The 18237-nt window shown below is 35.5% G+C and overlaps 1 protein-coding gene across 2 annotated transcripts in view; it reads right to left on the bottom strand.

Annotated features, from left to right (window-relative positions):
- Nucleotides 1–3527: 3527 nt before the first annotated feature.
- The window catches only part of gfra1a (gdnf family receptor alpha 1a), a 334792-nt gene continuing 320082 nt past the window's right edge, over nt 3528–18237 (bottom strand). For both annotated transcript variants that reach the window (XM_030156164.1, XM_030156163.1), the window contains 2 exons: nt 13245–13292; nt 3528–6001 (listed from right to left, as the gene is read on the bottom strand). In XM_030156164.1, the coding sequence (XP_030012024.1) occupies nt 5849–6001; nt 13245–13292 (201 nt within the window). In that variant the 3' untranslated portion in view covers nt 3528–5848. The remainder of the gene's footprint in view (nt 6002–13244; nt 13293–18237) is intronic.

Consider the following 18237-nt stretch of genomic DNA (forward strand, 5'->3'; position numbering starts at 1 on the left):
TGCCAGAGAGAGAGAGAGAGAGAGAGAGAGAGAGAATATAGAAATGTCAGTTCATGCATGTTCGTGTGTTTGTGTGTGTTGATGCTCAAGACCAAAGAGAGAGAGAGAGAGAGAGAGAGAAAGAGAGAACTGATTCGTTTCTTGTGCGTATGAGAGGAAAAGAGAGCTGGGAGTAGATGTGTGTGTGTTCGTGTGTACGTATACGATGGATAAGCGTCACGAATGAAGAGAGGAGAGAGTACGTATCAGCTGTTAGTACGTATGCACGTGTGTGTTTTGTTTACTTTCTACATTCTTTTCTTTCAGATGTTTTACAGTACGTACATGTACATGTATCCAATCTATATATATGCATGTATACATGTACTAATCATTGTTTTCTTTTATATATATATATATCTCATTTATTTCATAATTATTACATTTGCAGTACTTATATACTATTTATAGATACATACATACATGTACTTAGGTCTAGGATAGGCTCGGGGGCTCCGGCTCCAGTTCGCGGATTTTCGATTTTCGCGGGGGGCGCCGGTCCCCATTAACCGCGAAAAATAAGGGATCACTGTAAATAGCTTTCAATTGACTCTGAGTTTTCATGAACATCTATCTGATCTTTGAATTAAATATAGAAAAAATATAGAATTTACACCAAACAACGCAAAATACATAGGATAATATTATAAGAAAAAAACAGAGAAAGAAACAGAGAAAAATTCATTTGGGAACTGCCACAAAAATAGCATCGTGACTTTATGGGTTAAACGGACCAAATGAAGTAGGTCTGAATACACCCTTAAAGTGCCTGATATAATAACCCTCAACTTTAATCTGAGCTTTAATGAACATCTACATGATCAGTAAATTAAATATAGGAAAATATATGATTTTCACTGAAAAAAACACAAATTACAGAGGATAATATTGTAATAAATGGTGATAAATCACTTAAGAAAAGTTAAATACAAAATAAAACTATTTTGAAACTGTCATATAAGTAACACTGGGTCTTTATGGGTTAAATCTATGCACAACAATCAGAAAGATTCAGTACATGTGAGAAAAAAGCTGCAGAAATCTTGTAAAAAGAGTCTTCTTCTTTTTCTTCTTCTTTACCCGTTGGAATAACAACATAAAAAAAAAACAAAAAAAAAAGGAATAACAACACCATGTACAACCAGTCTGGGTGATTTAACAGTTTTTAATTATAACTTTTGTACAATAGATTTTACATTTTCACAAGCTAAGAAGTTAATGATGCCGGATAGCTGAAGGAGTCTGCACCTCCAAAAAAGCCATTTCTGGTATATTTAAACAACAAATGGGATGGAGACGGACGGCAAACATATTTACCATCTTCACCTTAGTATTATTTTATTTTATTTTACTGGTTTTTTTTTTGCCCAAAATGAATATCCTTACAATAAACAACAAAGTGACCCCAGTTTAGAGGCCTGCTGAGCCCAGGTATCTCTTCCGAACCATCTCTACAAACTTTATCTGAAATTCCCAAGTGGCACGGCTTCCAAACTCCGGGGCCCGTGAAGATATGACACCGGAATTCAAATAGAAAATGGTCACACATAAGACACGAGTCTGAGAAATGTTGTCGCGACTTCTGACACTTCTCATGAACTTTACATCAAAACTGCACACATTCAATCAGCCCCCGGCGTTCCCTTTAAAAAGCCTTCAAACGGTGTGTGGTATACAATATATTTGTCTTTTATTTTCCTTCTCAATCACCATGCAATCGCAATCCCTTTTTCTTATCGTTATCGTCACTATATTTATTTCAGCAGTTCAACCAAAATAATTATAGGAATGGCACTGAACAGTCTTAAAAAAGTGGAACTCTATATAATATAAGCTATCTATGGCCCGTCCTCATTCACTAATTACTTCAAATCAGCAAAACAGCAAAACAATTAGTAAAAGGTAGAAAAATAAGTTTAAATCTCAGCCAAAAAAACAAAACAAAACAAAAAACAGACTATATTTAAGCAACATCGTAAATGGGGCTATGGTACAAAACAATATGCTTAGGAAATACAGTCATTTTTAACTACAATAGGAGGGTTACATTGATATCCTCTTTCTCAGATGCAATAATATTCCATAATCATGTACATACTGGGAGAAATATACATATAGGTTGTTATAAAAAACAATATTCTGGCGTCTTCTTCAGTGTTCTCTATGTTGTATCTGAATGTCAAAATAGCTCACAATGCTCTGGAATAGAATATCAGACATTAGTCCCATTTATAGTTTCAGCCAAGTACATACAGTGCATATACTATGTTTATGTTCGGTAAATAACATTGAATTTCTACTATACATTAATCATGTTTGAGAAGCGACATAAACCCAAGCAGCAGCGGCGGCGTCCAAATGGCCAACGAGATTTACTGAACGTGCCACGGCGATGGATGTAAACTGTCCCGATCAGGTGTCAAATAAATGTAAAAAGGTGATTTTTCTGACACTGTGTGTTTTATTTCCACAGATTCTTCCCCCAAGAGTTTTTTTTTTTTTTTTATGATTTATGTACGATACAGGAGGAATGTTAGGAGTGTCCTTTGGAAAATAAGCAAGAACCGACTGTTGTACTTAGTAACACATTATGTAAAAACACTGCATTAAGTAAAACTCAACAAAATATAACACATTTTCATCAAAAAAGTGCTACATTTTGTAATACACAGCCTTCATGCAATATGTAATTTATTTCTCTGCATTTTAAAACACATTTGCAGTGGTCACAAGATGCATGTTTATGATGAAAACTTACTGAATTAGTTCCACGCTCACATAAAGTAATGATATCACCAATCAAAACAGAATATCTTCATCTGTACGTGCTTTATTTCTTACGATTCATGTAAATTAAACTTCCAAATATTAAATTAGGTTAGCATCTGACCACAGTTTTAACAGCTACATAAGAGCAGTAACCACATCAGCTTATGAGTGTATTTATCTGCAGTAAAATTCAGGAATTTCATCTCAAAAAGTGTAGCTTATTCTAGTCTGGGAAAGGTTCATTCTGTCTTCCGATCATGTGACGCTTCTGACGAAGGCTACAGAAGTAGCTGAAACTAGTGAAGCAGGTAAACAAACAACTGATAAATGAATTACCTGCAATTGTAGCTTATTCAAAGTGCAACTCTTGTATTTTGTTGTAACCACTGTAACATGTAATACATGTAATAAAATGAGAGAATTAAGTGTGTTACATATTGCGTTCAAGGTGTTTATCATCACAAAACATGTAGGGCTGGATGTTAAAGCAATGCTATTAATTGTAATAATTCCTTTTTGTTATTAACTAGCGGCATTGTACCCGTGGTGCCATTGTACGATAGCGTTCTCGCGTGGTGCAACAGTGGCATTGCACCCATACGCTCTCCTGTGCTGCAACATCTGGACATCGATTGGACATGCATCAGACAACCATCAGACACAGAATGTCCATTATAGTTGGATATTATTACTAATAATAACATTATTTTGTCTACATGGTTGACTTCTTTCTTCCAATGTTCCTCTAGATTTCTAAAATCATTAAAACCACAGAAAATACCTGGTTTCTTCAACTTTCAGAACCAAAAAACTATAAACGAAGAATCGCGGTACACTGAAGATAAAAACAATGAGATAATTTTTTTTTTTAAATCATAAGGTTATAGGTTTAATGTTGTAATTTTCTGAAAAAAAGAAGGCTTTGAGAATTAAGTTATAACTCTATGAGTAAAAAAAAAAAATTTACTAGAAATTCTGAATCTGTGGATATTTTTCCAACTTTTTGAATTTTGTCACTGGTAAGGCCTGCACTAAAGTGTAATTTTTATTAATCTTATTAAGCTTAATAAACCTGTTGGCTTATTAAGAGTCTGGTTTTGACCAGCTTAAAATATAGTGTCATGAGATACCATTTTTATGATTTGGAACTATATAAATAACATTTTATTTCATTTTTATGCAAATCCTCCTTTAAAAAACAGCTTTTACACTTGAAATAAATAATAATTTGACATTTATCATGATAATGATCGAAGATGATAGACGATGATGTGAACTTTAATCATAATACTACTTTTGACGATAACATCCAGCCCTATTATTAAGTGTATATATGTTGGGGCTTTTTTTATTGTGAAGTTTTTACATAAGGTGTTGTTACAAACCCCGCCCCCTTTAACGGTCCAATCACAGCCTCACAGCGGTGACGAGGGTCAGCTGCTTGTAGTCGTATGAGGCACTACTTCAAACTCCGTTATTTCCCGATGGATCTGGTGTTAGGTTTTTACTTACAGCAACTGAAAACCACCATATTTTTATATTTTCTATGAAATTTACAGGAGTGTGTTTTCACTGTGGGTGTTTTCACCCTGCACAGAAGCCGGTCGTGGACGCCGCCATGGTGGACCAGCCTCTTAGCTCTTAAAGTTAAGGGTTAACCAGCGTGCTCTGCTCATTCACTTCAACGTCTGCATTTGGGTTAAAAAGTGAAAATAAAAGGGGGGCACAGTTTAGTGAAACATCAATATGAAGTCATGGCTCCAGCTCCAAACACTTCTTTTTCAACACAGATGATAAAAATAACGCTTTAAGCTTTGGAGCGACGGCGATGTGAGTTACTGTTGAATAAACTCCACAACGACACACATGTTTTATCCTCAGCTCTTGTTTTCGTGGACGCGGTGCAGCGAAGTACATCAAACTCCAAAAAACAACTGGGTTCAGGTAACACTGTAGCAGCCTCTCCATAGAGAAACACTGAACATGGCTCGGACTTGGAACAATTACAAGTTATGTACAGTCACTAATGAGTTGAGTGGACTGAGCCATCCACAGCAGCGTATAAACCCACTGTCCTGTGATCTTTGCAAACAAACAGTACAGAAAAAAAAAAAAAAAAAAAAGGTGTGGAAAGCCCGTGCTGTGTGCGTGTTTGTGTCTGAATGTGTGAAAATGTGCAGTGTGTGTTTGTGGGTCTTTGCCTGTGTGCTTTTGCCAGCGGCGGTGTGTGTTCAGTATGAGCTACAGTAAAAACTGTTTGGGCGCAGACGTTCTCAGATGTTGAAGTTACCGGTGTTAACCCTGGAAAAAAAAAAAAAAAAAGAGAAAAGCCTTTGCCGGATAAATATCCATGGGGACCTTTCATTCAGCTCACAAAAATGTAAAATACTAGATCACATTATTATCAAAACGTACACAAAACCACAGAGGAGACTGAAAAACACCTAAAAGGCTGCCCAAGTGCTAAAATGTAGCTGTTACTGAACCGACTGTGACTTTTACGCAAAAGATCCCACCTATAGCCTCAACACACAAACAGACATGGGTGGAAACTGTTCGACAACTTTGGAAACCGATGTTAATTTACATGTGTGTACCGTTCCAAGAGCCACCAGCTGTGGTTTATTGGAATGTAGTCCTCCAGTATTTTCACATTTCTGCCCCAGTGAGCATCACAGAAGCTTTAAATCCCCCTCCGTTATTTTATTTTATTTTTTTTAAGCGAACCCAAAAGGAACACACAGCCAAACTGAGTTAACACGTATTAGTAGATCACCATTTTAGCACACAGCTGCAAAGCAAAAAACAGAAAATATAATAAACCAACAACGCTTCTCAAAAATTCTTAAAAAAAAAAAAAAACCCAAACACAAACAGTAAAGTAAAGTAAGAATCAAAACAGAGAGAGAAAGAAGAAACAGGGAAATCAAAGTACAACAGGTATTACTGAGAAGAAAGGATATAATTTCATGTTTTGCTTCTTTTTATACAAATGTGTGTTTGTCAGTCCTTTGCAGATTGTTGCTGTGAAGCTGTGAGGCTACAAGTCGCCCGGCGAGGAGAGCGCGTGCAGGGTGCAGTACCACAGCCACAGCAGCGGGGGCAGCAGAGAGGCAGCGGCTGCAGGCCGTCTGGACACCGCCGAGTTCCTCAGGATGGCGTTGGACGTACTTGGACCGTCTATCTGAGGGTCCTGAGGGAGACACATGGACAGATATTTAGATAGACACCTTCTATAGTTCTAAAAACAAACTCCAACCATGTTAAACAAAATATAAAGACTTTACTTTAACCCTTTCATGCATGAATTATGAGAACATTAATCAAGATTTTTTTCTTTTTTTTCCTTTTTGGACGTTAAAAAACAATGTGATTATTTTTTTATTTTTTTTTTTTATGAACCTATTTTTCATGGAGTTGCAAAAATGTCCACCAAGCTGGACACCATGTGTTTAATTTTTGAAGTAAAGAAACATGTATTTACTGACATACTGTGTGAAAACGATGAAATAAAAACATTAAATGCTGCTAATTTGATGTTTTCTTACATTTTAACATACACTACAAACAAAAAGTTATGGATATTTTTAATTTTTGGGCTATTTTTTTTCAGTTGGGATTCTTGCACAACGCTTTTTAATTTTTGTGTGTGAATTGAAACACTTTTTTTTTTTTTTTTTTTTATGACCAGACAGTTTTATTTACAAATGGCAAAAATGACAAAAAAAAAAAAAGACAAAAAAAAAAAACAAAACAAAAGAAATATCCTTAACATTTTGTTTGTAGTGTACTCTAATACTAGTCATTACTCACTTCATGGACATAATATGCCAAAAAACCCCAAAAACTTTTGTTGTTAATCACAGTCTAATAACAATAACAAGGAATTGATTTACACTCGAACATGTTAGATCAGGTTTATCAAGAACAGCAAAGTCACAGTAATGTTTTCAATTGCAATGTTTGGGATGATTCATAAGCGTCCACTGTGTTAGCTGATATGAAACGAAAACAACAAAATCCATGGTTGTATTCTACAGTTTAAAGCTGTGGTTCTTGGCATTTAGCATTATAAGACACTGACACTGTGTGTTAATTGTGTCTATATCTGTGGTTCCCAACCTTTTTTGGCTCGTGACCCCATTTTAAAAGAACCCCAGACATTCAAAACGAGACATTTTTTTTTGCTAAAATTAATGTTTTTGATCATGTAATAGATTGCTATATTTCGTTGCAAATAAACATTAATTTTAGACGACATTTAGATGATATAATGTTTATTATTATGGATGAAGGTTGACATTACTGCACAAAAAGAGAATTTTATTTTCCTTGGTCAGGATATGTACAGTCAGTCCAGCTTGGATTTACAAGGCTGACAATTAATACTGAACAAACAATAACTTAAAACTATGAACAAGAAAAGCAGTCAGAGAGCGCAGACCTCCGCCAAGACAGATCTGCCCCCCCCGCCCCCGATCACAACCAAAATTTAATCATTTCTTCCTTGTGCCAGTATCAACATTTCCTGAAAATTTCATGAAAATCTGTTCATAACTTTTTGAGTTATCTTGCTAACAAACAAACATGCACGCACGCAAACACACAAAGCAAAGTGATCACAATACGTCTTGCCGGATGTAATTATGAAAGAGCTGCAGCATCTTAAACCGACCACAATGAACATCTGAAAGATAAACAGTACCACAGTGCTTCAGTTTCAGCTTCAGTTTGTCATGTCTTTTATGGATTGGGATTGTGTCTCAACTCAACATATATTTTTTCTTAGTATGTTTACCTCTGCCAGGAGGTATTGTGATAACTTTGCTTTATGTGTTTGTTTGTGTGTTTGTTTGTTTGTTTGTTAGCAACTTTACGGGAAAACTATTACAACCATCTTTACCAAATTTTACCCACAGATAGGCCTAGGCTCTGGGACCAACCCATTTGGACCAAGTAGGCCAAAGTTCAAGGTCACAGCAAGGTCACAAACTCTCAAATTTTCCTCTCTCTCATCATTGAGCAATTTTTGAAAATTCATAAAAAATTCAAAACGACTCAGATTAGCCTCCAATTTGATACACCTGTAGCTTATAACAATATCTTGTATCTGGCACAAAATTGTCCACATCCACTGTGGAATGTGGACTCTGTGGACATTTCAATTTAACATCAAAAATCCCATTTACGACACATTTTTCATTATAACTCAACAAATATTGATTGGAATGTAATATAATTTGACATACACATGACTGGTACCAAGCTTCAACTTTTCTGCTATATAGAACAACCTTGAAACTGTTTCATTTAAAAAGAAATAGTTGATCCACACATGCACACCATTCAGGGTGCTTGGCGGAGGTTTGCGTTCTCTGAACACTTGTTATTATATCTATTTTTTTTTTAGCAATTACTAGAAATTTCAGGTGACCCCATTTGAATTCCAGGTGACCCCACATGGGGCCCCGACCCCAAGGTTGAAAAACACTGATCTACACTCAACAAAAATATAAACGCACCACTTTTGTTTTTGCTCCCATTTTTCATGAGCTGAACTCAAAGATCTAAAACTTTTTCTGTGTACACACAAGGTTTATTTCTCTCAAATATTGTTCATAAATTTGTCTAAATTTGTGTTAGTGAACACTTCTTCTTTGCTGAGATAATCCATCCACCTCACAGGTGTGGCATATCAAGATGCTGATTAGACAGCATGATTATTGCACAGGTGTGCCTTAGGTTGGCCACAATAAAAGGCCACTCCAAAATGTGCAGTTTTATCACACAGCACAATACCACAGATGTCACAAGTTTTGAGGGAATATGCAATTGGTGTGCTGACTTCAGGAATCTCCACCAGAGCTTTTGCCTGTGAATTGAATGTTCATTTCTCTACCATAAGCCATCTCCAAAGCTGTTTCAGAGAATTCATGAAGAAGACTGTGAGAGGAAAATGGTGGTCACACCAAATACTGACTGGTTTTCTGACCCCCCTGGACCACCCAATACAGTAAAAGTGCACATTTTAGAGTGGCCTTTTATTGTGGCCAGCCTAAGGCACACCTGTGCAATAATCCTGCTGTCTAATCAGCATCTTGATATGCCACACCTGTGAGGTGGATGGATTATCTCAGCAAAGGACAAAGGAGAAGTGCTCACTAACACAGATTTAGACAAATTTATGAACAATATTTGAGAGAAATAGGCCTTTTGTGTACATAGAAAAAGTTTTAGATGTTTGAGTTCAGCTCATGAAAAATGGGAGCAAAAACAAAAGTGGTGCGTTTATATTTTTGTTGAGTGTATATCCATGTCCATCCACCAGTCTTATGGTCATATACTTTCTCCTGACACAGTACTATTTCATATGTCTTATTCATCAGAGTAAAAGTGTAAACCCACTCCATTACAGTGTGTATTTTAGTTATGCTTTACATTCAGTTTTAGTAGCTGAACATGCAACCATGACACGTTTAGTATGGACAGTGTTTGTTCAGCTCAGCAGCACATGTCCACACATCTGGTTTCTGTACAAGGGTCTCCTGGTCAGTCTGTGATACAAGAAACTTTCATGAATCATTTGTGGCAGGTGCCTCTGGATCTTTTCCACCACAGATTCTGGGATGTTTTTTTTTTTTTTTTGGTGACAGATTGATAAATGATGACAAACAGAAGCAAGAATATGAAACATACAATACTGGGTTTCACACATTTCAAACACAGACTCTCTGTCACCACACTGTGGCACAAATCACAAAAATATGCCGTTTAATTCAGTTCAATAATATTATATACTGTTTACAAACTCACAAATAAATTCCTCTGGTGTGACAGTCAGAAAAAAAAAAAAAAATCAAAAGGTTGTTTTCACAGTGTAAATGCCAAAGTGGAAAACTAAAAAGTGCATTTGCATGTGGTGCCATGTGTGCATATAGTTTTAGCACCAATCTTTGGTTTGCTAATAAAGCTGCAAGCTAACGGCTGGGTCATCTCCCCCAGACCTGTCTCCGCCTCTGTGAAATGTCATTCCAGTGCATAACAGTGCCTTATTATTGTACAATGACATTTACAGTGAACTTTAAAAGCCACCAGATAAGCAACGATCCCATTTCAGCCTCAAAGGGACTACAAAGAACTGGAGTTTACAAAGGAGGCAGGAAGGATTGCTGTGGCAATCACCGTCAGAGGGAAGTCACAGACTCCCAACGGTGAGGTCGGATTAGAGCTTGTGATGACTGGAGAAGTCAGCCAATGGTTTCATATGGTTCAACAAAATCATCCTTAGAGATAAAATTCAAGACATTTTGGAGATTTTATCTTAGACACAAGTTGCGTGCTGATTTATTCATTAATGGCACACACACACTAATCCAAAATAAGCATCATTTAAAGGCAGTTTAGAACAAATAAAGAGCGCAAATCAACTGGAAGGGAAATTAAATGGATTAAAAAAGTAATTTAATCTGTAGACTCAAAGTTCTGTGGCTTTAAGTGAAGACACATAATCCGCTGCACATGATAGTTTCTTTTAAGCCTTTATCGGGCAAGTGACTACTTTTGGTAATTTCCACATACATTACAAGACAGTGACAGAAATAGTTCCAGTGAGAACAGCGAATCTACAATTCAACAATCTCAGGTCCAATGTGGTCTACAGGGTCTGTAAGGTCCACCTCTGCATGAACAGTGAGTGTACCTGCTTTGTTAGGTACCATGAAGTAATGGTACTAATGTAAGGAATGATGTTCAGAGGGATCATGTGGATGTGGACAGGGGTCTGGATCAGCACTGATGTTGGTCTAATGTTCTAAAAGGGATATTCTTTTCACATTACATGTATTTTTCTTGTATTTTTTATATATACTTCTTGGATTTATTTATTTATTTTGTCACTTACAGGTAAGGAGCCAAATACAGTAACTTCACTGACCTTGATTTTATACATAACAATAAAACATTTTGAAAAATTTCTTGTTATGTCCTCCAATAACACACTTAGGTTGAGATTTTGAATTTCAGAGTATTTATGAGTGCCTGATGAAAAACCTGATGTACAGTTGTCCCTCACTATAATGCAGTTCACCTTTCGCGGCCTCGCTGTTTCGCGGATTTTTTTTAGTACAATTTTGCATGCTTTTTTTTTTTTTTTTACAGGGTATGAATGTGCATTGTGTTCTGTGTCCTGACTGGCTAAGGGACTGTAGACCATTGTCAATCAATCTCCTGTACAGTACAGAATGCGTTGCCAAATTAACATAAATTTTCGATCGCTAGCAGTGTGACTCTGAAGTGCTGTATGTTTGCAAGTTTTATCCCCGACAAAACCCACAATGTCGACAAAACGTTCTGCACCGACAAAGGCACTTGCAGTCGCACCCAAAAGGCAGAGGAAGATGCTGACTGAAACGGGCCTGAAAACAGGTTTTGATCTTTGGTTTTATTCTATAATACTGTACTTATTTTTTTAAATCTATGAAGGTTTGAACTTTGAGAGTGTTCAAATGAGAGAGAAATGTGAAAAAATGTTAATGCCTGTCGGAGAAAAGTGTATAAAGTGTGCCGTGAGGGGTTTTACAGCCTTAAAACATATATAATAATTGTAAAAAATAAAGCTGACTACTTTGCGGATTTCGCCTGTTGTGGGTTATTTTTAGAATATAACCCCTGCGATAAACGAGGGACCACTGTATATAATTAGATACATGCAATACACGGATAATCCACCAGGGGAGGAATTCATTCACCAGAGGCCTTTCCAGTGACACCACAAGATTGTGATTAATGAGGAAGGAGGCAGAACTGTGATAATTTTGAAAAGGAATTAGCAATTTGTTAGACGTGTTTGTGTTATACTGTTTTGTTTGTTCAAAAAGAATAATATTTGAGCATTGAGACCTGATGTATCAAATATGATACAAAATTGAAACTCATACATGGAAATGTGTATATATATATATATACACAGGGTGGGGAAGCAAAATTTACAATGAACATTTAGTTGTTTTTTCTCAGCAGGCACTACGTCAATTGTTTTGAAACCAAACATATACTGATGTCATAATCATACCTAACACTATTATCCATACCTTTTCAGAAACTTTTGCCCATATGAGTAATCAGGAAAGCAAACGTCAAAGAGTGTGTGATTTGCTGAATACACTCGTCACACCAAAGGAGATTTCAAAAATAGTTGGAGTGTCCATAAAGACTGTTTATAATGGAAAGAAGAGAATGACTATGAGCAAAACTATTACGAGAAAGTCTGGAAGATACTATTAAAGAAGAATGGGAGAAGTTGTCACCCGAATATTTGAGGAACACTTGTGCAAGTTTCAGGAAGTGTGTGAAGGCAGTTATTGAGAAAGAAGGAGGACACATAGAATAAAAACATTTTCTATTATGTCAATTTTCTTGTGGCAAATAAATTCTCATGACTTTCAATAACCTAATTGGTCATACACTGTCTTTCAATCCTTGCCTCAAAATATTGTAAATTTTGCTTCCCCACCCTGTATATATATATATATATATATATATATATGTGTGTGTGTGTGTGTGTGTGTGTGTGTTTTGTTTTTTATTTATTTTTTTAATTTTGGTTGTTCAGAAGGACCATTAAAGGCTCCAGTCTCAGAGAACTGGAATTTTCTGTCAGTGGTTTAATGGTTCAGGCTTTACAGGGATAAGAACATATATAAGAACAATATATAAAAGTATAAATATATAAATGTAATTTAAATACAAGACCAAGTAATATAAATAAATAAATAACAATAAATAGATGTGTTAGGGAAGCTGCCTAAAAAAACTACGCTACACTACAAGATTGTCATTAATGAAGAAGGAGGCAGAACTTTGACAATTTTGAAAAGGAATTACCAATTTGTTAGAAATGTTTGTGTTATACTATGTTTTTGTTTGTTCAAAAATAATATTTGAGCATTGAGACCTGATGTATTGAATATGATACAAAATTGAAACTCATACATAGAAATAGATTTTTGAAAAACTTTTTTTGTGGTTGTTCAGAAGGACCAATAAAGGTTCCATTTCCAAAGAACTGGAATTTTCTGTCAATGATTTAATGGTTCAGGCTTCACATGGTTAAGGAAACTTTATAGATGTAAACACTTTTATTAGGTTTATATTATATGTTTATATATTTTATTTTGTCTCTGGTATTATTTTACTGGTCCAGCCCAGCTGAGATCATATTGGTCTGAATGTGGCCGCTGAACTAACATGAGTTTGACACTCCTGGTCTATGGCATAAAACAGGTTAACCGTGCATTGCTTGTTATATCATATAGTTGATTTAAGCTGATGAAGGACACTTATAATATAATATAAAACTATTTTCTTTTCTTTACATGTTTATTTTCGCCTTATGTCATTGTATATATATGAACTAAAGTACATTACAAAAGACTTACCACACAGAAGACTCCATCAACAGTTGAGTTCGACTTCAATTTCTGGGCCTGCAAAAGAAAACAACACCAAGGATCAGATTGCAGCTCAATACATCCATAAGAAAACTGATAATATAGCTTGATATTACATTAGATAAAAAGAATAAAATGACAAACACTAATCTGTAGAGTCGACTGAGCCGTTCAGTCTGGAATGAATCTGAACAAAAGCAACAACAGTGACATCTGCGTCTAAATAAAAGGGTCTAATCATTTGAGCTGCCGGGTCAGCGTGCATGCTGGGTAATGAAGTTTCAAGGTTGTTAACTTTAGACACTGACATTGCAACACAACATGTAAACTGTCACACTGAGTCTAAAGCGAATGTTGGCAGAGAGAATCCGCAGTAATTAATCTGCACTGATCAACAATCGATGATACAATCTACAATCTAATTAAACGGAAAATATTCTGCCAATATGTCCACACAACAGGTATGAAACCACACACACACACACTCGCTGTGACTGAGCTCTAAATAACATCAACCATTAGATGTGAATGTTTACGACAGTCCTGTGCTGATCTGATCATAAACCAAGAAAACCAAACTACAAACTGTGCTAAATTGGAAAAACTACAATAATGGAAGGGAGTTTGCCCAGAGAGCCTGTTAAACCTTTAAAGCCTCTGATATTTACACTCAGAGGAGAAGAGGAACAAACACACACACACAAACACACACACACACACACACACACTTTCTGAATGTGTGAGGCGCTGTCATGTCAGCAATGGTTTAATATTGAACTCTGAACAATAAACCACTTCAACATCGTCACACTGACTGACGCACATGACACTTACACAAAACTTACACTGCATATTTGGAGGTTTTCTTGTTTTTTTCTGTTCTGTGGTTAAAATTTAGGCTTGTTAGTTTCGATACAGTGAGGTCATAGCTACGTCTGCTGATCAGAAATGAGATACAAACCTAAATGTAATCACTTATACAGGGTGGGGAAGCAAAATTTACAATATTTTGAGGCAGGGATTGAAAGACAGTGTATGACCAGTTAGTTTATTGAAAGTCATGAGAATTTATTTGCCACAAGAAAATTGACATAATAGAAAATGTTTTTATTCTGTGTCCTCCTTCTTTCTCAATAACTGCCTTTACACGCTTCCTGAAACTTGCGCAAGTGTTCCTCAAATATTCGGGTGACAACTTCTCCCATTCTTCTTTAACCCTTTCATGCACAAATTATGAGAACCTTAATCAAATTTTTTTTCCTGAGTGTTTTTATTCCTCTTTAGGCATGAAAAAAACAATGTGATAGAAAATTTTCTTCTGAAAAATAGATAAAAAATAAATAAATAAATAAAATAAAAATATTTATAACAAAGAATTAAAAGTACATTTAAAAAAAAGTAATAATGACAATAAAATTCTTATGAACCTATTTTTCATGAAGTTGCAAAAATATCCACTCAGCTGGACACCACATGTTTAATTTTTGACGCACAGAAACATGTATTTACTGATAAATTGTGTGAAAACTGTGGGGAAGGCTTGTGATTCTGGGGGTTTATCCTCAGGAGAGATCTACATAATGTTGCCAATTCATGTCAGAAAAGACATGTAGTATCTTAAAACTTTAATAAAGATACGTGTAAAAAAAACAAACAAAAAAAAACAACGAAAAGAACAGCAAAATCCATGAATATACAAGAGAACAGCTGTAGAATAGCTGTCCACTGTAGTGACCACTATGCATGAAAGGGTTAATAGTATCTTTAAGAAAGTTGACATTGCTGTGTGATGTTCTATTGGTAGCATGTTCTAAAACGCCCCAAATACCATAATCCAGAGGGTTTAGATCTGGGCTAGAAGGCGGCCATAAACATGATTCCCAAAAATTGCTAAAGTTGGATTTGTTGCTATTGTCAACAAGTGTTTTGGTGTTCTTGTGTAAGATTTTAACTTCAAATCATATTTTACTGCATTTCTAACGGTCTTGTTGTCTACCTCAAGTTCAGTTGCCATTTTTCTCATGGATTTGGTTGGATCCTTTAGGATTTTGGATTTGAGAGCTTTAATAAAAGCTTTGGTACGTTTTTTTGTTGCTTCCTCCACTTCCAGACTTTCTCGTAATAGTTTTGCTCATAGTCATTCTCTTCTTTCCATTCTAAACAGTCTTTATGGACACTCCAACTATTTTTGAAATCTCCTTTGGTGTGACGAGTGCATTCAGCAAATCGGACACTCTTTGACGTTTGCTTTCCTGATTACTCATATGGGCAAAATTTTCCGAAAAGGTATGGATAATAGTGTTAGGTATGATTATGACATCAATATATGTTTGGTTTCAAAACAATTGACGTAGTGCCTGCTGAGAAAAAACAACTAAATGTTCATTGTAAATTTTGCTTCCCCACCCTGTATGTAGTAATTCAACTTTAACCCTTTCATGCATAGTGGTCACTACAGTGGATAGTTACTCTACAGCACAGGTGTCAAACATGCGGCCCAGGGGCCAAATCCAGCCCACCAAAGGTTCCAATCTGGCCCACGGGATGAATTTACAAAGTGTAAAATGCAAAAATTACCCTAAAGATATTAACAGTCAAGGGCATCAAACTCTAAAATAACAGCATAATAACCTAGAAATAATGAGTCCAAATGTTCTTCTTTGTTTAATGTGAGCAAAATTATGATATTTTGCCTGTAAATAATGGCAACACCAATTTTTTCTCTTTGATTTATTACAAAGAACATTAAATTCTGATATCCTATAATAATAAAATGTCAATAACCTGAATGAATAGGACCAACCTGAAACGTCTAAAGAAAAATAAGTGTAATTTTAACAATATTCTGCCTGTTTAGTGTCTTTGTAGATCTTATTCATAATGCACAAGTATAAATCGTAAGTTGAGGCATAATATTGATCAAATTGTACTTATTTTTCTTCAGAAATTTCAGGTTTTTTTCACTTATTCACATCTTTTTTGTTTTGGATAGAAATAGTTCTATCATTTAATGTTATTTTTTGCACTAAAAAAATTGGAGTTGTCATTATTTATAGGCTATTATGCTATTATTTTATTGGTCCGGCCCGCTGGAGATCAAATTTGGCTGAATGTGGCCCCTGAACTAAAATGAGTTTGACACCCCTGCTGTACCACATTTGTCCAGCAGTCACCGCCAAAGTATTCTGGCCATAGCAACGTGATTGTAAGGCTATTGTATTCCAAAATTACTAATATCTCCCAACACATTGGTCCTATCAACTTGCCGTTTTCGCTAAGGTCTTCCTTGACCAAAAATGCATTAATTTGCCAAACTGCAGCTGCCAGCTCTTTTTGGATTGCGTGTGAATCCCAGGACACACACACACACACACATACATTTAGATTAACACATGACGAAATGAAATGGGCCATTACGCTGAATACAATTACAGATTTTTCCCACACTGAATACTGTTAGAAAGTAGAATATACATTTCAATGTGGAACTGTTGAATTTTATAGCTTAAAAAGTGTTTTTTTTTTTTTTTATTATACTATATATAATTCATTCAGTGTTGATTTCAAACACAGGGGACAATGTTTGTTTGTCCATCAAAGAAGTCAAGGGTCATGTTTCATGTACTTCTTTGTTAGAAATAAGTAATTGTCCACAAGTTAATGATTGAATCACAGCTCTTGTTCTTGTCTTGACATACATTATCTAAAAAAAAAAATCTGAAAGTTACTGCTGATTCATCATTTTGTCCACCCTGCGTTTCATCACCTTAACCACAGTTTTCATGCAAATGTGAAAACAACACTTACTTCGACCTCTGCTCATATGAAACGACAGCATTTATCCAAGAACACATTAACATTTACAGAAAAAGCCAGCGCAAACAATAAAGTTTGTGATGGAATGTATCACGTAGTGGTTTTACTAATGATTACGTTAGAAATCAGATTCTTTATCAGGAGAGAACTTCAAAATAAAAGTCAGTGACTGAACATGAAAGCTGACCTCTACCATAAAAGTAGAACCTTTCACTTTCTACATAAAAGGCTGTGTTACTTTGTGTTCTGGCAATGAAGACTACAAATAAATCATATGATTCAGATTCATTTAAGACTGTGATTCTGATGCAGGGTGGACTGGAGGCTTATTTTATAATCCAACAGGAACATGTAATCATAATCATAAACACTCTTTCATAGACAGCAAAAACTGGAGTGTTGAAATGTAAGGGTTAAACATTGCAGAGTTGATTTTAACCCCCGAAGTGTAATTTTAACACATCTGATTTAAATGGTGCTCAGTGTTGGGGTTATTTGACAGAGTTGAATACATCAGGGTCAAACCAACTCCGCAGAGAGTTAATTTAGCTCCGCCCACAGCTTTCACAAGACAGTTTGTGCTACATGTAAGCGCAATTAGTTTTTATTCAAACTTGCGTAAAACCTGTTAAACCCTGACCATATTTTCAGGGGGAAAAACGCCTAAAAAGACATACCCAAAGTAAATGAAGAATTACTTCACAATAATAAGGTTCATATGGATGTTCTTGGTGTCTATGGACATTTAGAGACCTCACAGAATCTATTCCCATTGTCTAAAATATTGTATCTATTACTATGCCTGAATAAACTGTAACAAACTAAAAGAGAAATTAGAATTTTTTTATCCTCGCCTGTTTTTTTTCGGCTGGATTGACGATGATATGCATAAATTAATCGTTCATGTCAGAGATTTTTAATAGCGTATATTTCACCCCACAAAGATTAAAAATCATGTCTGAACATTAAAGTTTGCACTAAAATACACTTTTGATGTACTTTTATTAACATTAGGGTCTAAACTTTGAGCAAAAGTTGAAAAAAACAACAACATTTATTATATTTTTATAGTAGATGAATATTAATATAATTTTTTAGGCCCGCGGGTGGGCCGATAGGGCTAAAGGGGTTTTAATTAAAACAATTACAAAGTTATGCAGCTAAC

The sequence above is a fragment of the Sphaeramia orbicularis genome, chromosome 15 (genome assembly GCF_902148855.1).
Source record: "Sphaeramia orbicularis chromosome 15, fSphaOr1.1, whole genome shotgun sequence".
NCBI classification, from domain to species: Eukaryota; Metazoa; Chordata; class Actinopteri; order Kurtiformes; family Apogonidae; genus Sphaeramia; species Sphaeramia orbicularis.